The sequence below is a fragment of the Cicer arietinum genome, chromosome 6, assembly GCF_000331145.2.
Source record: "Cicer arietinum cultivar CDC Frontier isolate Library 1 chromosome 6, Cicar.CDCFrontier_v2.0, whole genome shotgun sequence".
NCBI classification, from domain to species: domain Eukaryota; kingdom Viridiplantae; phylum Streptophyta; class Magnoliopsida; order Fabales; family Fabaceae; genus Cicer; species Cicer arietinum.
The window spans coordinates 4,114,025-4,133,593 of NC_021165.2; the positions used below are offsets into that span (position 1 = coordinate 4,114,025).

A 19,569-nucleotide genomic window follows, 5' to 3' on the forward strand; every position below is an offset into this window, starting at 1 on the left:
CCTACACAAGTCAAGTCAAAATAATGAATGAAAGAAAAGAGAAAAAGTTGAGGGGATCAATTCAAAATACACTTTTGCTAGTCACACCCCTGTTTTTCCAGTTACACTCAAATAGGTTACTTACATGAACTTAGTTCACGTAAAATTAAGTTCACGTACGTAGTAAATTAAGTTCACGCAAGATAGTATACATGATGTATGTAACCAACAAAAGTGTTCAAAATATTTGATAAATAGGATCTAATATATTTCACGTGACTTCACTTTATATTTAAAAACAATATCTAATTTATACTTCTGTTTCCCAAGATATGATGTGGTGAAAAGGACTTGGATACAATAAACTAAACCACCTTTGAAATGCTCTTTTTTATCTGAAACTTTTCCTCATGTCTTGAATTTGTGAACATTTGCAGCTGATTGTATGGGCTCCGACTAGGGAAAAAGCAATTGAACGCATGAAAAGGGCACTCGATGACACTATTATCACAGGTAAAGCAATCTGATTTTTGTAATTGTGATAATCCCTTAGATATCTCAATTTGGTGCAAGTCAGTCGCATGCCTGAAGCAAGGAAACTGATAGAAAGTAAATATTTTCCTTTGCACCTTGTTCATACACTTTGATATTTTTAACACTTACAATTTTGTTGCAGGAGTTCCAACAACAATTGATTATCATAAACTTATCCTTGACATAGAGGTAGGTGTACCTATTATGTATTTTTGATGACTTGTATCCTTTAACAGTATCTTGTGTCAACCAGAACTCAGAAGTAAATCAACTAATGTATGCAATATCCTCATTGTATTACAGGATTTCAAAAATGGCAAGGTTGATACTGCTTTCATTCCAAAGCATGAGGAAGAGTTGGCTGTGGTAAGAGAAGTTCTTAATATAGTGTTAGTAACATTTATGTCCCCTAGCCATGGATTTAAAAATTATATCTCCCTGTTGGAGCTACTTCATAAAAGTTTTGATAGGAATGTTCACACGAACATGCCTTTTAAACCATAAACTGGCATCTTTCAATACTATCATGGTTCTTAGTTGTGTATTGAGGAGTGATAGTAACACTCACTCTTTTCACTTCTCTATCTTATTAGAATAAATTGGGGTCCCACTATTTTAGAAAAAGATCTCACATAAAGTGAATAGACACGTGAATTTCACCAAATGAAAAGGGGAGTGTTGAAAAGAGAATAGTAGAGCGAGTATTGCTAGCACTTTTCTTTATATTTTGTTTGATTTAGTTAATTATTTGTTGTCCTCTTCAAATGCAGCCCCCGCAGCAGAAGATGGTATTAGTTAACAAGGTGACAAAACTAACTGGCTCGACAGCCTGATGGACATGACTATGTGATGCCACCCATATGAAGAATTTGCTTTGTTGTAATCAACGTGGTCGGTGCATGCTTGTGAAAGTTCTAATGAAATTTTGATGATTGGTGTCCCACAATTCTCTGTTCAATAATTATATTGTTAAATGAATTAATTAATTTTATGTTTGTTTATTGTCCCAAATATTAGTGCAAGGTTATGGGATTTTACAATGGTTATTATTTTAGAGGATCTGTCTCATTTCATGTTTGTAATTCTTGTAATAAGAACACAATTTTAGATAGAGTAATAAACTAGACCTTATCGTAGCAAGTTGGGTTTGAGACACGCTTCTATTAGTTTTAAATCTAGTTTTTTTGTGTACAATTTTTAAATAGTTTTAACGATTTTTCTGTTTCCGTATGTCTTCTGTACTTTTTTAAGACTGTTTTAATACATTTCATATTTATTACTTGTTTTCAACCTAAAGTGGGATATTATATGTACCCATATTCTCTTTGAGTGTCGTAAGCAATTGAGATGATAAAATATTTTAGGGAATGAAAATTAAGGGAAGATTAATTTACAAGGATATAGTGTCCACATGTTAAATCGGAAGATATTCAAACAATTTTAATTCAAGCACACTTGATGCTACTTTTGACATTTTAACGTATGTCAATTATTTTTGTCATTTTCATTTATTTGTTCATTCTGCTTAAAAATAGCAAGTTCTGTCCGAAAGATTGACCATTAGCATGTGCAGGAAGATGAGTTAGTTTCATGTTTTAATGAAGTTTTAAGCAACTAGTACCCAGTCGTGAATGACAAAAATTGATAAATACAATTGAACAGTTACAGTTATAGTTACAATTACATTCGTGCCTGTAGTAATGTCAATTGCAAATTAACCTAAAACTTGACTTTGATGTGGATGCCTGTTGCAATGTTACGTCATTATGCAGCTTTGGTGCTGCTGCATCTTGAAACACATTTTATGCATCACAGTGTTGACAGGAAAAAATAGAAGAATTTACATTTTTCCCACTGATTATGAGCTTGAACGGCTTTCATATCCTGACATTCCAACTCCATGGAACCGCTTTGTTATTTTCATAAGGAAAAGAGGTTGGTGCTTGAACAATTATTGCATTTTTCCCACTATGAATTGGCTTAGGATTCTCTTTTCTATAGAGGATTTCCAATGGTCTTGGAAAAGATCTATTTTTTTCCATGCATGGCTCTATGGTCGATACATAATCATCTTTTGTGTACTGGTCCATCTCTTCTTCAATGAGATTGACAGCGGTATCTCCGTGACCCGGCAAAGGATTATTCCCCACGTTGGGACCATCTTCCTTGAAGGTAAGCCATTTTGCATTGATCAATTCTTGCACTTTAGTTTTTAAGGCTTGACAATCTTCGACGGAATGCCCCACGGCTCCAGCATGGTATTCACATTTGGCGTTTGGATTATACCATTTCGGAAATGGTGGTTCTAGAGGTTTCATTGGCCTCGGGACTACCATTGAATTTTGGAGTAAGTGAGGCAACAACTGACTGTACGTGACAGGAATTGGGTCAAAACGGGTGGTCTTTTTTTGATTGACAGGTGGTCTGTAGTGATTTGAGATTGGATTTTGGTTCCATTGACTTTGTTGGGAAAATGGGGTAGGTGGTGGTTGATAAAAAGGTGGTCTTGAAGGGTGATATTGAGGGTATGAAGCTTGTGTGGTTGCAGCCACATATGGATAAGGAATGTAAGGAGTTTGTGATATTTGGGGCTGGAAGTTTGGGGGTCGATAAGAATTGATGGGTGGAAAATAGGAGACTCTGGGGTTTACCATTACAGCATTAGCGTCCCCTTCTTTCTTTTTTGTGAATGTCGTTTGGGGTCTTTTTATGCCGGTTGCTGCACATACGATCTTTCCACTCCTCATCCCACTTTCTATCCTTTCTCCTATCATGACCAGATCAGAAAAGTTTGATGATATACTCCCAATCATCTTATCATAAAAAGGTGACTGGAGAGTATCCATAAACATACCAACCATTTCTCTTTCAGATAAGGGAGGTTCCACTTGTGATGCCATTTCCCTCCACCGTTGTGCATACTCTTTGAGAGATTCATTATCTTTTTTCGATGAATTTTGCAGTTGCATCCTATCAGGGGCCATGTCAATGTTGTACCTGTATTGTTTCAAAAAGGCATCGGCCAAGTCTTTCCATGAACGAATTCGATTTCGCTCGAGATGCATATACCAGCTTAACGATGCCCCACTCAAACTGTCTTGGAAAAAGTGAATGAGCAGCTTGTCGTTATGAGCATGAGAAGCCATTTTTCTGCAATACATAGTTAGATGATTTTTAGGACATGTGTTGCCCTTGTATTTTTCAAAGTCAGGAACCTTGAATTTGGGAGGGATAGTCACATCAGGAACCAGACACATATCGAAAGCTTCTAGGCCATAAACATTATACCCCTCAATTGCTTTTATTCGCTCTTCCAAGACATGGAATTTTTCCTTTGATTGTGTATCATCCCCAATGTGAGGTTGATGCCAATTCCCGTTAGCATCAAAATGGGGCACTTGAGGTACACTATATGGAATATTTTCTGTGGGTATAGTGTTTTGGGGTGGCACATAGCCCAAATGAGGTGGGATTTGTGATTGGTTTAAGTTTTGGGGATTAACAGCTGAGTGGTTTTGGTTATTTTCTATGGGGTTGATGACTACAGGCGGAGTATAACCAGGCGGGAGACCATATATAGGAAATTGCATAGCTGCTGTGCGGAATTGTTGGTTAGTCGGGGTAAAACCTGGTGGGTGAGAAGGAGTAGTTTGGTGTTCTTCATTTACAATCGGAGGATCCCCATCTGTATTCTCCTTCCTTGCCAAAGCCTGTATAGCTTCCAGAATTCGATCAACTTTTTCTTTCAGTTGGTTGACATCCGCTCTTATCACCTCTTGGTTTTGCTCGAGTTCATCCATGATCTTGGAATTCGCACGCGTTCGATAAGGGCGTCGGGGAATCAGCTTTGTTGATTTTTTCTTTGCGTTTTCTGTTTTTTTAAGACTGTTTTAATACATTTCATATTTATTACTTGTTTTCAACCTAAAGTGGGATATTATATGTACCCATATTCTCTTTGAGTGTCGTAAGCAATTGAGATGATAAAATATTTTAGGGAATGAAAATTAAGGGAAGATTAATTTACAAGGATATCGTGTCCACATGTTAAATCGGAAGATATTCAAACAATTTTAATTCAAGCACACTTGATGCTAATTTTGACATTTTAACGTATGTCAATTATTTTTGTCATTTTCATTTATTTGTTCATTCTGCTTAAAAATAGCAAGTTCTGTCCGAAAGATTGACCATTAGCATGTGCAGGAAGATGAGTTAGTTTCATGTTTTAATGAAGTTTTAAGCAACTAGTACCCAGTCGTGAATGACAAAAATTGATAAATACAATTGAACAGTTACAGTTATAGTTACAATTACATTCGTGCCTGTAGTAATGTCAATTGCAAATTAACCTAAAACTTGACTTTGATGTGGATGCCTGTTGCAATGTTACGTCATTATGCAGCTTTGGTGCTGCTGCATCTTGAAACACATTTTATGCATCACAGTGTTGACAGGAAAAAATAGAAGAATTTACATTTTTCCCACTGATTATGAGCTTGAACGGCTTTCATATCCTGACATTCCAGACATTGACGGTGATTCACTCATTGTGTCCTACAAAAAACACATCGATTATGTGATTATACATATAATATAAACAGAACAAAACATGTTTTATGATGAGTGTGAATGAATTACTGAATATGACTATGACTCACTTGAATTGATTGCAAAAACGTAGAGCGCGAATAATTGTTGTTACTTCTTGGTGTGAATCCTGCAGCACCACCATACATCATCATCATCATAGGCATATTTTCATCAGCAAAATCTCTGAGTTTGTTGAGTTCAGGCAAAATAACTTTGCCCAGATCAGGTCTATCTTTTCTTCTCATTTCAGCACACTGAAGAGCAAGCTTGGCAAAATGCATAGCTTGTTCCATTGGCCAGTCCTCAACAGCAGGATCAAGCATATCAGCAAAAGTTCCTCTCTCAATAGATCTTGCAACATGATGACTCAATCCCATTGGTGGCTTTGCTGTTATCATCTGTAGAAGCATGATCCCAAGTGAGTAAACATCAGACTTTGTTCCGAGCATGCCCGTTTGCTGGTATTCAGGATCAATGTAACAGAAAGTTCCAGCAGTTGCTGTCATACGATACTGTGTGACAGTGTCTGCAACCGAAGGAGGGACTAGCCTTGCCAACCCAACATCACTGATCTTGCTGACGAAGTTCCTGTCGAGCAAAATGTTTCCAGGTTTTAAGTCACGGTGCACCAACGGTTCTGGTTTTGTCTGGTGAAGGAAAAGGAGTCCGGTGGCAATCTCCGCTGCAATTCGGAATCTTAGCTGCCACGGAAGAACTGGTAGTTTACTGTTGTTTCTCCTGAAGAGGCAATCATCTAAGCTTCCACTAGCCATGTGCTCATACACTAGGCAACCATACTCTGGACATGCTCCTAAGAGGAGAACCATGTTTGGATGCCTTATGCTACTCAGCACTTCAACCTGCATGAATCAAATGTCAAAGCTTAATTGATTGTTTCAATAATCTTTAACTTCAGTTCATTCCTTTAGTTACATCAAGACTCAAATGATGTTGGTGATTTACTTTTAGCAGTTATATTATATATGATTATGTATTCTACATATTACAGAGACTAAATTCTAATATAAACAAATTTTGCAAGAAAAATGTCACACCAAAACTTGGTATCCCCTTTATATATAGTTATAGATTTTTCATACCTCTTGTTGAAACTGCGAGCGTCCTTGAGCTGCATCTGGTTTTAACACTTTTATTGCAACTGCAGTGTGATCTAGTTCAGCTCTGTAGACAGGTCCATAACCTCCTTCTCCAATCTTCAGTGAATTAGAAAAGTACTTTGTTGCTTCTTCTATTTCCTCAATAGTGTATCTTCTGTACCTTGCAGGACCATGTAACATACCATCTCCTCCTGACCTCTTCTTATACTCAGATTCTGTGTGAGATTTCATTTCTGCACTCACTCTTTTCTGTGCTTCCAACTCTGCAATTTTTCTAGATGCTTCTGCTGCCTCCAGAGCAACTTTACATTTTGCTCTCTCTTTCTCAGCTATTGCCAACGCTGTTTCTTCAGACAATCGCGCATCTTCTATTTTTCTTTGTTCATCCAATTTCCAACGCTGAAGTTCGAGTGCCTGCAGGAGAATAGTGTTTTGTTTAGTGATGACAATCCTTATTTTTAGTTAATTAGTTGTGCTTCTTGTAGATGGCATTTTACCAGTGTTGCTAAAAAGAAGTTATAGCACTATAGTATAGAAAAATTCGAACAAATCATTATTGTTTCACGATATGCTATTTAGGAATAAAATATTGTAAAATTGTGACTATAGCACTGTTGCATAGCAGAATTGGAACAAATCACTATTTCATGCCATTTGCAATTGACAACACTGCATTTTACCTTGTTTATGGCATGACAGTAATATTTTTAGAACTTGTTATATGTTTGGACTAAATTAAAATCTGCAAAAGCACCTTTTGTTTAGCTGTCAATGCTTCCTTGCAAGCTGTACTGTACATTTCCATTGTTTGCTTCAATTCTAACCTCAATCTCCTCATTTCAGCTTCCACTTCATCCTATAATTTCAAAACACATTTATTAGAAACTGTCCTCCTAGGAACACAATACAAAAGTACTACTACACATGACTTTTAAAATAGGTCAAGGTTTTTGATGTTTCAACGACCATAATAGATTGAAGCTGCATCAGTCACGTTAGACTAAGCTTACCGAGTTTGATATCCTTGGTTGTGATGACATGGACATCCCACTGTCTTGTGAGCTGAATGAATAGTCATTTTGATCAATTGACTTGGCACCTGAGAAAGACGAACCGAAGCTTCTGAGATCGAAATCCGAGCCTATCGAAAGCCGAGGGGTCATTCCGGTTTGTGAGTCCATTTCTTCATACAATGAAGGGAACATCCTATCAACACTTGGCCTTCCACTGCTCACAAATGAGATATCAGAGTCAGGGATTGTGGACTCATATGATCTATGAATTGGTCTTGCACCTCTTGTGAATGGTGATCTGTTCATAGAATAAATATCATATCAAATTAGTCTTCTCATTAACCACTTTCGTAATTTGCATTCGCATGCTTTATATAGAGGGCTATAACAGTGCTATAGCATTGTAGCGTAATATAATTTAAATAAACCGTTGTTTTCCATGATATGCGATTGACAAAACTGTTTATATAATTCCAACTGAGGATTCATAAGATGCTTACTTGATTTCATCTTCTTCGATTTGATGGCGTGCAAGGTATGCTGGCTTCTCTGTTGATGCTGTAATGTAATAGATACATACACAAATAAATACTGTTTTATGAGCAACATTACAAAATGCCAAAAATGAAATAACTCAAATTAGATGAATTTCATAGGAAAAAATATTAAAAGAGAAATTATCATACGTCGCGGTGGATGGTTTCGCAATAGTTGTTGTGCATCCATTCGTTCAGGATTTTTTAGTATTTGTTGTTGCTGCAATCCATTGTTACGCGGTATAGCTTTAGATGCTAATGGAGTAGTAGCAGTTTTCACAGATGAAATTTTTCCTTTGGAAATAATGTAGACAGTGCAGAATGGAGGTGCTCCTTTAGACACAAGGTTAGGAACATCAGTTGTCCTAAATCTTCTGTCATGAATAAGAAATCATCAAAACTTGGATTATGTTATGTTCTCCCACAATAAAAACATGGTTCAAGATTTTTTCATGTTTTTTTACTCAGGTAAATGTTTTCTTGTAAAGATAAAAAATATAGTATCCGTAGCACTAACACTTCTTATCAAAACGTGTCAAATGTCCAGCACAAACATATTTGATTATGTTCAGATCTGATTTAGTGTTACATATAGCATAGTTGCTTGGACTAGTATTTGGTGGAATAAAAAATTACCTTACAAGACCACTCCTTGATGCTGCACCAAGTACTAGAAGCTCAATGGAATATGTTGCAATACCTTCTATAATGGCCTTAGATACATCCAAGTCTTCCAACAAGACTTCTTTGCATAGTATCTGTTATAAATACATCAAAAAAAATTGTGGGGCACTTAATTAGATACATGCTCTTTTAATGGTGTAAATTTAGGATAGGTTTGTTACGGTTCATTTTTAAAATAAAAAAAGTATCACTATTAGGGGGTTTTTTTAACCGGTTGTTATAGATTTAAAAAAAAAATAGAATATGAAGAAACAAAAAATTGCAGGTGTTTTGTGCGGTTTCTCTTGAAAATTTTACAATTGATATTTAAAAAAAAAATGATTTTTGATTATAATAAACAGTAACAATGGTTTCTGTTTTTTTTAGAAAAACTCTAAAAAATAATCTCTCATATCAAAATCATTTATTTTTTAATCTGAAAAGAGAGAATGAAATAATGTGTTATAACTTACATTTTTTCTATTGCAGAAGACGCGAAACGAAGCGAAAAGCTCCTTGGATTCATTGTCCATTTGTTGCATGTATGCTCTAGCAACATCATCATTGCCATCCACAGAAACATGATTTCCAGCTGCATTCATAAATCATTCAACTCAATAACGTATGCATGGTTTATTACTATTATTACAAAGTACACATTCTTAAAGATATGATTGAATGAAAAAAATGAGTTACTTGTTGTAGGAATTGAAGAAGCTCTTTGTCTAACATGAACTAATAAAAGATGTTGATCTTTAGGAAGAAGATTATCAACAGCCCATTTAGCTGCATATTGGCTTGTTTTGTTGTTCTCAATTGCCACTGCCACAACACGTCCTGCACCTAGCTTCTTATCTTGAATAGACCTCGACATTATGTTTATTAATTTTCAACCTTCTGATATTATTATTATTATTGTTGTTGTTAGTTTACCTTCAATTCAATGAATGACTTTGTGTTTGTGAAATCAACTTTAATTTTTTATTTATTTATTGAATTTTGATAGGCAGAGACAGAGCATATATGATAAAATAATTGATATATGTAAGTGTTGGAAATAACAAATACACGTTGGTGACTATTTTAAGTTGTATTTTGGTAACTCCAAGTTAGCACTTTGTTAATAGCTTCTAATTTTAGTGAACAATTACGCGTACTACATTTTTAATGACATATGTTGTTGTAATTTAGGATGGTTAGGTTAATACAAACAGCTGCCATAATTATATATAAGCAAAATATATACTATACTTATTTTGTGTTGTTTCTTCTCCAATATCATCATCCTTTTTTTAGTGAAACATCTTCAAGCCTACTTCGAAATTTTAAATTAGATTTTAATATTTCTTTTACCAATTTTAATTTTCATTGAATTATATAAAATACCAGATTTATCCTTGTTACAAAACTACATATAACTTTCTTTTTTTTCCTATGCATGACATTTCATATTTACAACTGTATGCATAATATTATTAATTTCTGGCAGAAAAATATGTTCGAATATAGCTAGTTTACTACTACCACCGTCCGACATATAAAGGTAAAAATATATTTATTTTCTTTTGAGTTTATTTCAATTTTTACTTAGATCTTTTAAATTTATTTTATCTTGATTTGGTCCTTTAAGTTACTTATTGTTTGTACAATTAGTCTTTTATCTCAATTTCGACAATAATTAATTCAATTGAAAATCACGTTAAACTCTATCAAATGTTGTAACAATTATCTCGCATACTAATCCTTTAAAAACATTCATCAAATCTAATAAATAGTCTATATATTTTTATTTTCTCTATAACAATGTAAACACATGTATAACCTTAAAAATAAAGTAATAAGTGTTTAATTCACATGATCAATGTATTTAACTTCTTTCACATGCAAAGCAGTTTGGAGACTCAACTTGTTGCAATGTTTCAATTAAATCTTAATATTTTATGACAATAATTTAAAAATAGAATATTAAATGACTACATCGGTAATTTAATATAACTTAAAAGATAGAATCGGAGAAAAATAAATTAAAAAAATCTAAATAAAAATTGAGTTAAACTTAAATGACTAAAGGTACATTTTTGTCAAATATAAGGCTCTCTTAATAATTTTTGTTGTCCTTTTTTATAACAACATATTTGAATTTTTAAATGTATTAAATACACCCCTAATTAAATTACATCTTTTTTTATAATTAATAATAAATAAAATTATATAAACGTTAATTAATTATCTCTCGGAAGATAAACAAATAAAAACAATATAAATTCTCAATAAATTTAATACTATTGTTCAGTTTCTTAATTTGGCCAACGGAGTCCTGTATCTAGAGACGAGGTATAATACTAGTTTCTTTTTCTATTGCATTTTTTAGTTTTTGTTTTATTTGGAACCCTATCTAAGCGATCCAAGACTCATTCGAGTCTGGCCGATATAAATTTCTATTAAAACTATGATTTATTAATTTATGACCATATTTATTTGTTTTTTTTTTTTTATATAACTAATGTCAATAATAAGTTGATAAATTTGTTAGAAAAAAAAGTTTATCTCATAACTTTTTTGTCAGTTCAAATCCTTCAAACCATCTTATGACTCCTTAATCATATTTAATGATCATTAATATTAGACTCAATATTTGAATAAATTGCACACTTATTTAGTACATGCCCCAACAACTAAAACATGTAGTTTTGATATGCCATCTAGTTAGTTAATTTTAAGAGTTTAATTTTCACACGACGACAGTGTAAAAGACATGATAAATAATTATATAAGTAATTTTAATAGTAATTATCTAACATCGGTTTAAAAACTCTTTAGACTAATAATGTATTTGAATTAAATTCTAATTTTTATCTGAAAAGATAAGAGCCTGAAGTAAGGAACTATATAATCTTAATCAATATCATTCTCTTTTAAACTCTTTATTTAACTAAATAGAAAGATAACATAACTTTATTTAAATAGAAAGATAACATAACTTTATTTAAACTCTTTTCATTTGGCTCCCACTACATTGGATAACATAATAACTTGAAGTAAAAAAAACATTTTTATGCTTGTGCATCTGCTTTATCTTTATCATTCTCACGTCCTAATGCAACTCTGCTCGATCAATCAACAGTTTGTAGATAAATAGCATGATTGAGTGTAGTAATAATAATGCAATGTGGATTCTTCTCATGTTCAATTAAACCAATTCATATCCTCAACTTTAGCCTTGTTGATAATCTGCTTTTCAACTTTCTATTATTAAGCATCATTGCCCCACAGAAAAGGCTCAATGGGTTTGAGCCACTAGGTCTGTTTAAGGAGTTCTCAACCCTTGCTGACTGTTATAAAGAACATGGGATTCTCCTGAGATTTGGGATAACAAAAAAGATCATGAAGAAGCTTTATAAGTTTTGGGCATAGATTTGAGTAGTGTTAACAGAGTGAGGGAATGATTTCGAATCACCGTGCTGACAATCAAGCTCGGTCGGTGTGGTCTTACGTGACTGCAAGTCGAGTCTGCAGGCCAATACAGTCCAATGTTCAATCTAAAGAACAGATTTGGGGTTTGCATGAAACATATATGTATAAACACATACCATACCTTTTAAACCTTACTCAGCTAAAGAAACAAGTTAAATAGATTATGTCCTGTTGTGGCAAAAGCCACATTGATATGCCAATAATAGCTCGAGTCATCCTGAACATGTAACTCAGTGGTATGGGTTGTGACACTGAAAGAGTTTTAAGAAGGAGGTTCAGGTTTCTATCTATGCTGCTAACAAAGTCCACTTCTCACTAACAAACTAACCAGTAACATTTGCCTATCGGAAAAATAATAATAATGGCTTGAGCCATGAAATACCTATAAGTGAAGACACATGAATGAATTTCTATTATATCTCCAACTGCAACTGGAGAATTTTAAACTTCATCAGATCTGTACATGTCGAAAATGCAGTGAAAGAAACATGGCCAACTGGTAAACGAATAACGTACCCTAAAAATCATTCAAACAACATTTCAATGTATAACTAGGTATGAATCATTAGACACCGAATTGTATGTACAAATTCAAAATGCTGCAATGCTAAATGAAGTTAAAAAGAATGTAGCTCGTAAGGTTCATGTCATCCTCACCTTAAAGGCGCATTTCCCTTCGTTGAAGTTGATTCTGGCTCGAGATTTCCTAACTTCGGGGTTCCCGATTATTGTTATCTAAACTAGAAAAGTGCCAAGCTTTTTTGCTTCAGTGACTATTGCAGAAATTTCCAACATTTCTGTCATCAGAATCTTGTGCAATTCATTCATCAATTGGTCATGCAAAAACTTAAGTTTCTGGCAGCAACCAATTCAAAGCATTCCTAACCAAACTGCAAAGAATAATCTGCTTCCCACACTTCTCAAAATCATAAACAGAATTCCAATATTTCACAATGCGTAAAACCAAACGTCCAAACTGATTGCATAAGCTTCTATAAAAACAAATGATGATAAAAAAAAAATTGAACTACTTTGCGAAAGCTTAAAATGACGAAAAATTATCCATAAATTAACATCTCATACCAGTAAGGAAGCTCAAAGAACATAAAATGGTGCATACAATGCTACAATACTACAACAAAGATACTATATGCTACTAATAATTAAACCTTCAATACCTAATTATTTACATGAGCTCATTTCCAATGCCTTCTCAATACAGCTTCACATCTTAATAAACCACTATTTCAAAATTAACACATCACATAAAATTAATAAAAGTAACAATTGAAGCTTAATCAAAACTTGAAAAGAAGCCTCAAATACATCTTCTTTGGTAAACAACTGATTAGACAAAAAAAAAAAATTCTTATGATCATAAAAAATGAGTCAATCAAAAGAAGACTCTCAAATTTCTTATCACTCTTGTTCAAGCTGCTTAAAATACTTCAAAGCACCAACCATGTCTCCCTCCATGACCCTAATACGATCAACAACCTTGCAGAACAATCTAAGGTATCGGTTTATATCTGCATCCTCTCTCTCACATCTATCCATTGCAACCTTAATACCCTTCAACAAGCTATTACATTCATCAACCATTTCAAGGTACTCAAGAACACGATCATGATGAACCTTATTACAATCCATGTCTTTCTCCAATATCTCTTCAAATCCAACCTTAATCAACTCCAAATTCTCACTGCAGCTAAAAACCTGTTCTCTCAACACTATCCACGCTTCGTCATCATCGGTTTTCGTCTTCTTGAAACTGTGAACAACACGGATTTTTTCTTTGAGCTTCAAATGCAAAACAGAATGAACATGATCTGGTTTACTTTCCACCAAAAATTCTCCAATTTCGTTTTCATCATCCGATTTTTTTTCTTCAATTGAAACAACCGAAGAAAGTGGTGTTATTGATTTGTTAAACCTATTTTGACAACAACCCAGAAAGAGAAACGCTGATGCTGCAACAGTTAGGGTAACAAAAGAGGGAAATTTACGACTAGGGTTAAGAAATTGATGAGATTTATGTTCTGGGTCATGAAGAGGATTCTCAAAGTTCGTAACTTCGAGAAGAGGGTTAAAAAATTTGGAGGATTTGGGTTCTGGGTCATGAAGAGGAGAGTCAAAGTTTGAAACTTTGGGAAGAGGATTGAAGAATTGAGGGGTTTTGGGTTCCGGGTATTGAAGATTTTGAAGAGATTCAGAAGAAGGTGATGATGGTGAAGAGGAAGAAGAAGAAGCTCTAATGGAAGAAGATGATGGTGATGTTGATGATGGTGAAGGTTGTGAGAGAAAGAGAGAAGAAACGGTGGATGATGTTAGAGAAGGGTGGAGAGAGGAACATAGAGGTTGGTGACGATGGTGAAGTGTTGTAAGAGCTTCCATTGAAGATGATGAAGTTATGGTGGTTGTGAAATTGCCACAAAGAAACAAAGGGTTAAAAAAAGCAGTGAAGTGATTCAGCTTCTTCTTCTCCTTGCTTTGGGTTGTTTTGACTTTTGAGATTTTCATAAAAGGAGTTTTATTTTTATTTTTATTTTTATTTTCATTTTCCCTGTAAAAATGAGAGTATAGAGCAAAAAGAACCGCTCAAACAAGCTTAAAGTGGCAAATACTAAATAGATATATTTTTATTTTTATTTAAAGTGTTTACCATAGTTGACTGAATTATTTTCAAAAAAATTCGGATCATTTTAGAATTTGATATTAGTATTCAAAGAAGAAAAATAGCTCCTTTTGTTAGAAAAAGAGAGAGTAATATTTATTTTTTATTTTAGGTAAAATTAATATTTTGAATTTTGATTAACAAGTTTTGAATAAGAAATGAATTATTTCAAAAACAAATTTTATTTTATTGAATCTTGATTAATAAGTTTTGAATAAAATAGAAAACGAATTATTTCAAGAAAATTTATATTTTATTAAAAACTTGTTAATCAAGATTTAAATTTTGAATTTCACATAAAAATTAAATAAAAAATCATTTGAATACTAATATCAAATTCTTGAATTCGTACAATTTATTTTACTAAACTTTTATCATCCAAACATAGTAATTAGTAAATGATTTTATTTCATTTTTTATTTTTTATTTTAAAATCATTTCATCTTTTATATAAATCGTAAATAACACTATATAGGATATTATTTTCTTTTTTGGTGAAAAAAAAAAAGAATATGGTTTTCTTGTCAAAAATAAGATATTGTTAAAAAATAAGACCTTTTTGGTGATCATAGTATTTCCTTTAGACCTTTATACTGCAAAAAATAAGGTATTGTTAAAAAAAATTACAAAGAACTTAGTTCTATCATACCACACAAAGGTGGCATGCAGATTAGTCATTTAAATAATCTCAATCATAATTTTTATCAATCTCTCAATTCTCTCTATTTCTTTTAATTTTACTATCTTTTTTCAAAAAAAATCGATAAATTAAAAGATAATATCATATAGATAATACATGTAAAATTTTACATATTATTAAGACTCAAAAATTTAATGGTATTAAATAAATATACAAAAGACGTAATTTTAATATATTTCACTAACATTTCAAATGCTCATATTCGTGCAAAATTTTACATATTTAATTTATATGATATAAATTTTCAATTAAAAAAAAATTAAAAATTAAGAGAAAAAGAAAAGTCTGCGAGAGGTTAAGTTGAGAGAATACAGATTCTGCATTCTATACATCTTTGTTGAACAAAAGTGAAAAACAGTACAAGCTTTTGTTAACCTTGTTACTACAATCAAATCCAAAAAAGATGTTAATCAAAAAGTAAAACATCAACCACAAAATGCCATATTCCTTTCCCTTCATTTATTTTCTTTCAATTCTTCCTAGAGAGAGCACTTGTATTTGTCTTTGAGACAAATATGACAAATATAAATCATTAGATTTTGTTTTTGACAGAGAATACATATGTAGATGAATTGAGACATTTACTTGCTCTCTCTATCATGATCTTTTTGTGAACATATTGTTGGTGACAAGAAGCATTTTCCTTCATGATTACATCATATGATAAAATGATTAAGAGAAAAGAATATATGCCCTGGGTAAATCCATATCTTAATATTTATATGTGGCAGTGTTTTTAAAAGGGATATGAAAATAACTAAGGTAATCTCAAATATTCAACATGAACATTTTATGTTTGTTTGTTTGTTTTAATTTCATTTCATATCAGCTGTATAAAACTCCTCACTATCCCTCTCATTAATTTCTTGGATTTTCTCTACAGCTTCTTTCAAATCACATCTCTTATCCACATCACCTTCACAACAACTCACTGCTATCTTCAAAAGTTTTACCATTTCACCTTCCCCATTAATTGTTGCACCCATTTCTTTATCAAAAACTGAACTATTCCACTCCTCAGGTACAACTGAATCAACCCAATTTGCTAAACTCACCTCACTTCCTTTACCTTGTTGTAAAAAGGTAGCAGGGAATTTTCCAGTTAGAATCTCAATAATTAGTATTCCAAGACACCAAACATCACTTTTCTTTGTGATTCTTCCTTGTTGTAAATATTCAGGTGATTTGTAAATTACCATTATGTCCTTGGCCATTTCTTGGTTTGTAACTGGGACTAATCCATAGTCAGTGAGGAGTGGCTCAAATGTTTGAGTTAGAAGAACATTTGCTGATTTCAGATTTCCATGAGGTGCTATTAGACTTGGCATATCCTTGTATAGATATTCAAGTCCTCTTGCTATGCCTTTCACTATCTTCAACCTTATTGGCCAATCAAGGCTTGGTTCTCCAAGAGCTTGGTGTCCTGAAAATTTAAGAAAAATCATTATACATACCATAAGGAAATCATATTATATTACTCATCAAATACACACACAAGTTATCTTAGATATTGTTTGTTCGAAGTTCGATTTCTAGTTAAAACAATTTTTTATTAAACTTTACTTATTTTCTGACTGAACTTCAAGTTGCCAGAGGTCATTTTTCCTGAAGACCGGAGGTTTCAGACAAAAAAGAAGTCTCGTCTTTGATGAAAAAAGGAAAATTTCGTTTAACTCACTTGAGATATGCTTTAAACTCACTACACTAAAAAGAAACGAATAAAACGACATACCATGAAGGCGAACGGCGAGGCTTCCATTCTGAACAAAGTCAGTAACCAAAAGCTTCTCTTCCTTTCTATAATAGTAAGCCACAAGAGGAATGAGATTAGGATGATTCAACTTTCCTATCCTTCTCATGTGTTCTTGAAACTCTTCCTTCCCTACATTATTCATTTGCTTGAACCTCTTTACCACTATTGTTGGTCCATTCATCAAAGAAGCTTTATAAGAAGAACTATAACAACCACTTCCCAAAATCTCAGCTGAGGCTCTCAACAACTCTTGCAAATCAAACCTCTCTCTGTCATCTCTTATAAAAGACAACTTCATGTGATCACCTCTTCTACTATGGTTGGAACTTATTGATCTTGATGATCTATGACTTTCATTACCAACGTCCCTCACACGTCCTACTTTGTTGTTGTGCGCGCCCGAAGGCGGATTGTCTAGAGACGATGATGGTCCTCGCTTTCTTCTTTGATGAAGGATGAATATCACAGCAACTGCAATTACTATCAGTGCCACACAAACAACCACAACAACCACACAAATACTTGCAATTGAAGGTTTCTTTGAAGGACATGCTGCCAATGGGGTTCCACATAAATCTTCATTGCCTGCTCATTATTTGATACATATATATTAGTTAAGATTGTTGCTACTACATATACTTATACTTTAATCCATATCAATAATACAAAAGAAAATCAAAGCATCTTATCATAGATTTACTTTACTTCTCAATTTCCATATATTTATGTGAAACTCAATGTCTAACTTTTGTTAAATCCACTACTATCCTTCTATAGGAGTTAATCCTGTTCGAGACGATAGACCAACAAGAATAGAATATCGCTTTTTTCACAAGAGATTACATAAGAGACATTCCACTAAGACGAGTATTTGTGTACATTATCCTCACTTAGAGACCTAACATGCTTCCACTAAAATATACATGCATTGTGATATTAATTCAAAAATTGTTTACTCACCAGCAAAGGCAGAAGCGGCGATTTTACTAAGAGTTGTAGGAATTTGGCCCTGCAACTGATTATTAGCTACGCTGAAAGATTTCAATTTGGATTGTCTAAGATGAGGAAGAGGACCAGTGAATTTGTTTCCATCCAATCTCAACTCCACAAGCTTTGGCAACAAAACCACAGAAGATGGAATAAGACCTGTAAACTGATTATTTGACAAATGAATTTTCTTCAACCATTGCATACCCTCAAAAGTTTCCATAGGAATTTCCCCTGAAAACTTGTTATTTGAAAGGTAAATTGATTTAAGACCAACAAGCTTGTTAATCTCAGGCCAATCACCATCAAAATCATTATTCATGAAACTAATTGTTCTAAGAAATGGTAACTCCCTAAGAGAGTCAACATCAATGACCCCTGATAGCCCCATATTTTCAAGCTTCAAACCCCACAATTTACCTTGATAACAACGAACACCAAACCAATTTGCATGATCACCATTACAAGGAGATGATGATGTGTTCCATGATGACAGAAATGCATTATTTTTACTGCTTTGTAGACTCTCCTTAACCTTGAGGAGTATTTCAGAGTCAGAAGCAGCATAAGATGATTCAACAACACATGACAATATAAAGAATGTGATGAACAATAATGTTGTGTTATTATTCTTCCCAAGAGTGGTGAGTGCCATAGTGGAAAAGGGTAGATGGCACACACGCACTATGGGCGGCGTGCGCGCCCTCCAGAAGGACTTGATTCTCAATGGAGATAAAAAGAAGAGGAGCTACTAGGGGTGAAGAAGAAAGGCTTGGAGGGTTCAAAACTTTTGATGGCATTGAAACAAGAGAGAGAAAGAAGAAGGAAAAGGAAAAGGAAAAGCCAAGAATAGGAGACAGAGAATAGAAATTATTTTGAGAGACTAAGGTAACAGAGTTTGACCAAGTCCTATGTTTCATGTTTTGCATTTGCATAACAACAATGTCTAGAACTATTCGGACAGCCTTCAACAACACTTTTTCTATGCCTATTTTTAAGGTTTCTGTTCTTCTGACTCAACCTTTCACAGCAATAACACACCACTCACACTTCATCTCTTGTGCACTACTAACTTGTCTAATGTCTAAAACAAAGATTTATTACAAATAACAAATTATATTATACTTTTAACAATTAACTTTATGATTGACACTTACTATTATTAAATATATGATATTAGCCCATGCAGATTATATAATGATTTTTTTTAAATAAACTATTTTAAAAAAATTATTTAATTGTGTTTAAATAAATCTGAAATTGATTATATACTGCTTTCGTATGATTAATTTCTAGTAATTTATTACATAAATTAGAAATCTAATCACCAAAATCTTTATTAAAAAATAGATAAACCGGTTCGTTGGTATTAAATCTAATTACTATAAGAAGGATAGTTGCAGGAAACAAAAACATCCATCCAAGCAACATTATACCTACGAATACTTACAGAGAGATAGACATTTTTTATTAAGTTGGTGAATAATGCTTCAGACTCACAGTGACGGTTTTTAAAATGATACGACCTATATGTATATATTTGTA

The 19,569-nt window shown here is 33.1% G+C and overlaps 4 protein-coding genes across 5 annotated transcripts in view; 1 reads left to right on the forward strand and 3 right to left on the reverse strand.

Annotated features, from left to right (window-relative positions):
* Window positions 1–1,649, forward strand: part of LOC101505461 (biotin carboxylase 2, chloroplastic) — a 7,949-nt gene extending 6,300 nt beyond the window's left edge. The window contains exons 14-17 of the mRNA XM_004503498.4: window positions 417–492; window positions 656–702; window positions 817–879; window positions 1,284–1,649. Coding sequence (XP_004503555.1) covers window positions 417–492; window positions 656–702; window positions 817–879; window positions 1,284–1,346 — 249 coding nt within the window. The 3' untranslated portion in view covers window positions 1,347–1,649. The remainder of the gene's footprint in view (window positions 1–416; window positions 493–655; window positions 703–816; window positions 880–1,283) is intronic.
* Window positions 1,650–4,778: 3,129 nt separating this feature from the next.
* On the reverse strand, window positions 4,779–9,377 carry LOC101505798 (U-box domain-containing protein 35). 2 transcript variants are annotated; one of them, XM_073370014.1, is made up of 10 exons: window positions 9,133–9,377; window positions 8,910–9,028; window positions 8,410–8,531; window positions 7,924–8,144; window positions 7,738–7,795; window positions 7,235–7,535; window positions 6,979–7,080; window positions 6,207–6,638; window positions 5,175–5,966; window positions 4,779–5,070 (listed from the first exon to the last, which is right to left on the reverse strand). In XM_073370014.1, the coding sequence occupies exons 1-10, from the start codon at window positions 9,308–9,310 to the stop codon at window positions 5,005–5,007; spliced, it is 2,391 nt and encodes a 796-aa protein (XP_073226115.1). In that variant the 5' UTR covers window positions 9,311–9,377; the 3' UTR covers window positions 4,779–5,004. The 2 variants fall into 2 exon arrangements, with proteins under 2 accessions (XP_073226115.1, XP_012572122.3); XM_012716668.3 differs by having other exon boundaries at window positions 7,924–8,147.
* A 3,581-nt stretch (window positions 9,378–12,958) lies between these two features.
* LOC101506109 (uncharacterized) lies at window positions 12,959–14,444 on the reverse strand. The gene has a single exon (XM_004503499.4). The coding sequence runs from the start codon at window positions 14,428–14,430 to the stop codon at window positions 13,330–13,332; it is 1,101 nt and encodes a 366-aa protein (XP_004503556.3). The 5' UTR covers window positions 14,431–14,444; the 3' UTR covers window positions 12,959–13,329.
* Window positions 14,445–15,579: 1,135 nt separating this feature from the next.
* On the reverse strand, window positions 15,580–18,841 carry LOC101506440 (pollen receptor-like kinase 1). Its single transcript, XM_004503500.4, has 3 exons — window positions 17,998–18,841; window positions 17,017–17,622; window positions 15,580–16,707 (listed from the first exon to the last, which is right to left on the reverse strand). Exons 1-3 carry the CDS (start codon window positions 18,677–18,679, stop codon window positions 16,100–16,102), a joined length of 1,896 nt encoding a protein of 631 aa, XP_004503557.1. The 5' UTR covers window positions 18,680–18,841; the 3' UTR covers window positions 15,580–16,099.
* Window positions 18,842–19,569: the final 728 nt, after the last annotated feature.

Bases quoted from the DNA above. Each gene is read 5' to 3' on its own strand.
- LOC101505798 (XM_012716668.3), bottom strand. From the start codon at position 9,310: ATGTCGAGGTCTATTCAAGATAAGAAGCTAGGTGCAGGACGTGTTGTG. The intron at 7,081-7,234 runs GTAAGCTTAGTC...TTGAAATTATAG, and splicing joins AACCAAGGATATCAAACTCG to GATGAAGTGGAAGCTGAAAT. The intron at 6,639-6,978 runs GTGCTTTTGCAG...ATTCTCCTGCAG, and splicing joins CATTGACAGCTAAACAAAAG to GCACTCGAACTTCAGCGTTG.
- LOC101506109 (XM_004503499.4), bottom strand. From the start codon at position 14,430: ATGAAAATCTCAAAAGTCAAAACAACCCAAAGCAAGGAGAAGAAGAAG.
- LOC101506440 (XM_004503500.4), bottom strand. From the start codon at position 18,679: ATGGCACTCACCACTCTTGGGAAGAATAATAACACAACATTATTGTTC. The intron at 17,623-17,997 runs GTGAGTAAACAA...AATAATGAGCAG, and splicing joins CGCCGCTTCTGCCTTTGCTG to GCAATGAAGATTTATGTGGA. The intron at 16,708-17,016 runs GTATGTCGTTTT...TTAAATTTTCAG, and splicing joins CCTCGCCGTTCGCCTTCATG to GACACCAAGCTCTTGGAGAA.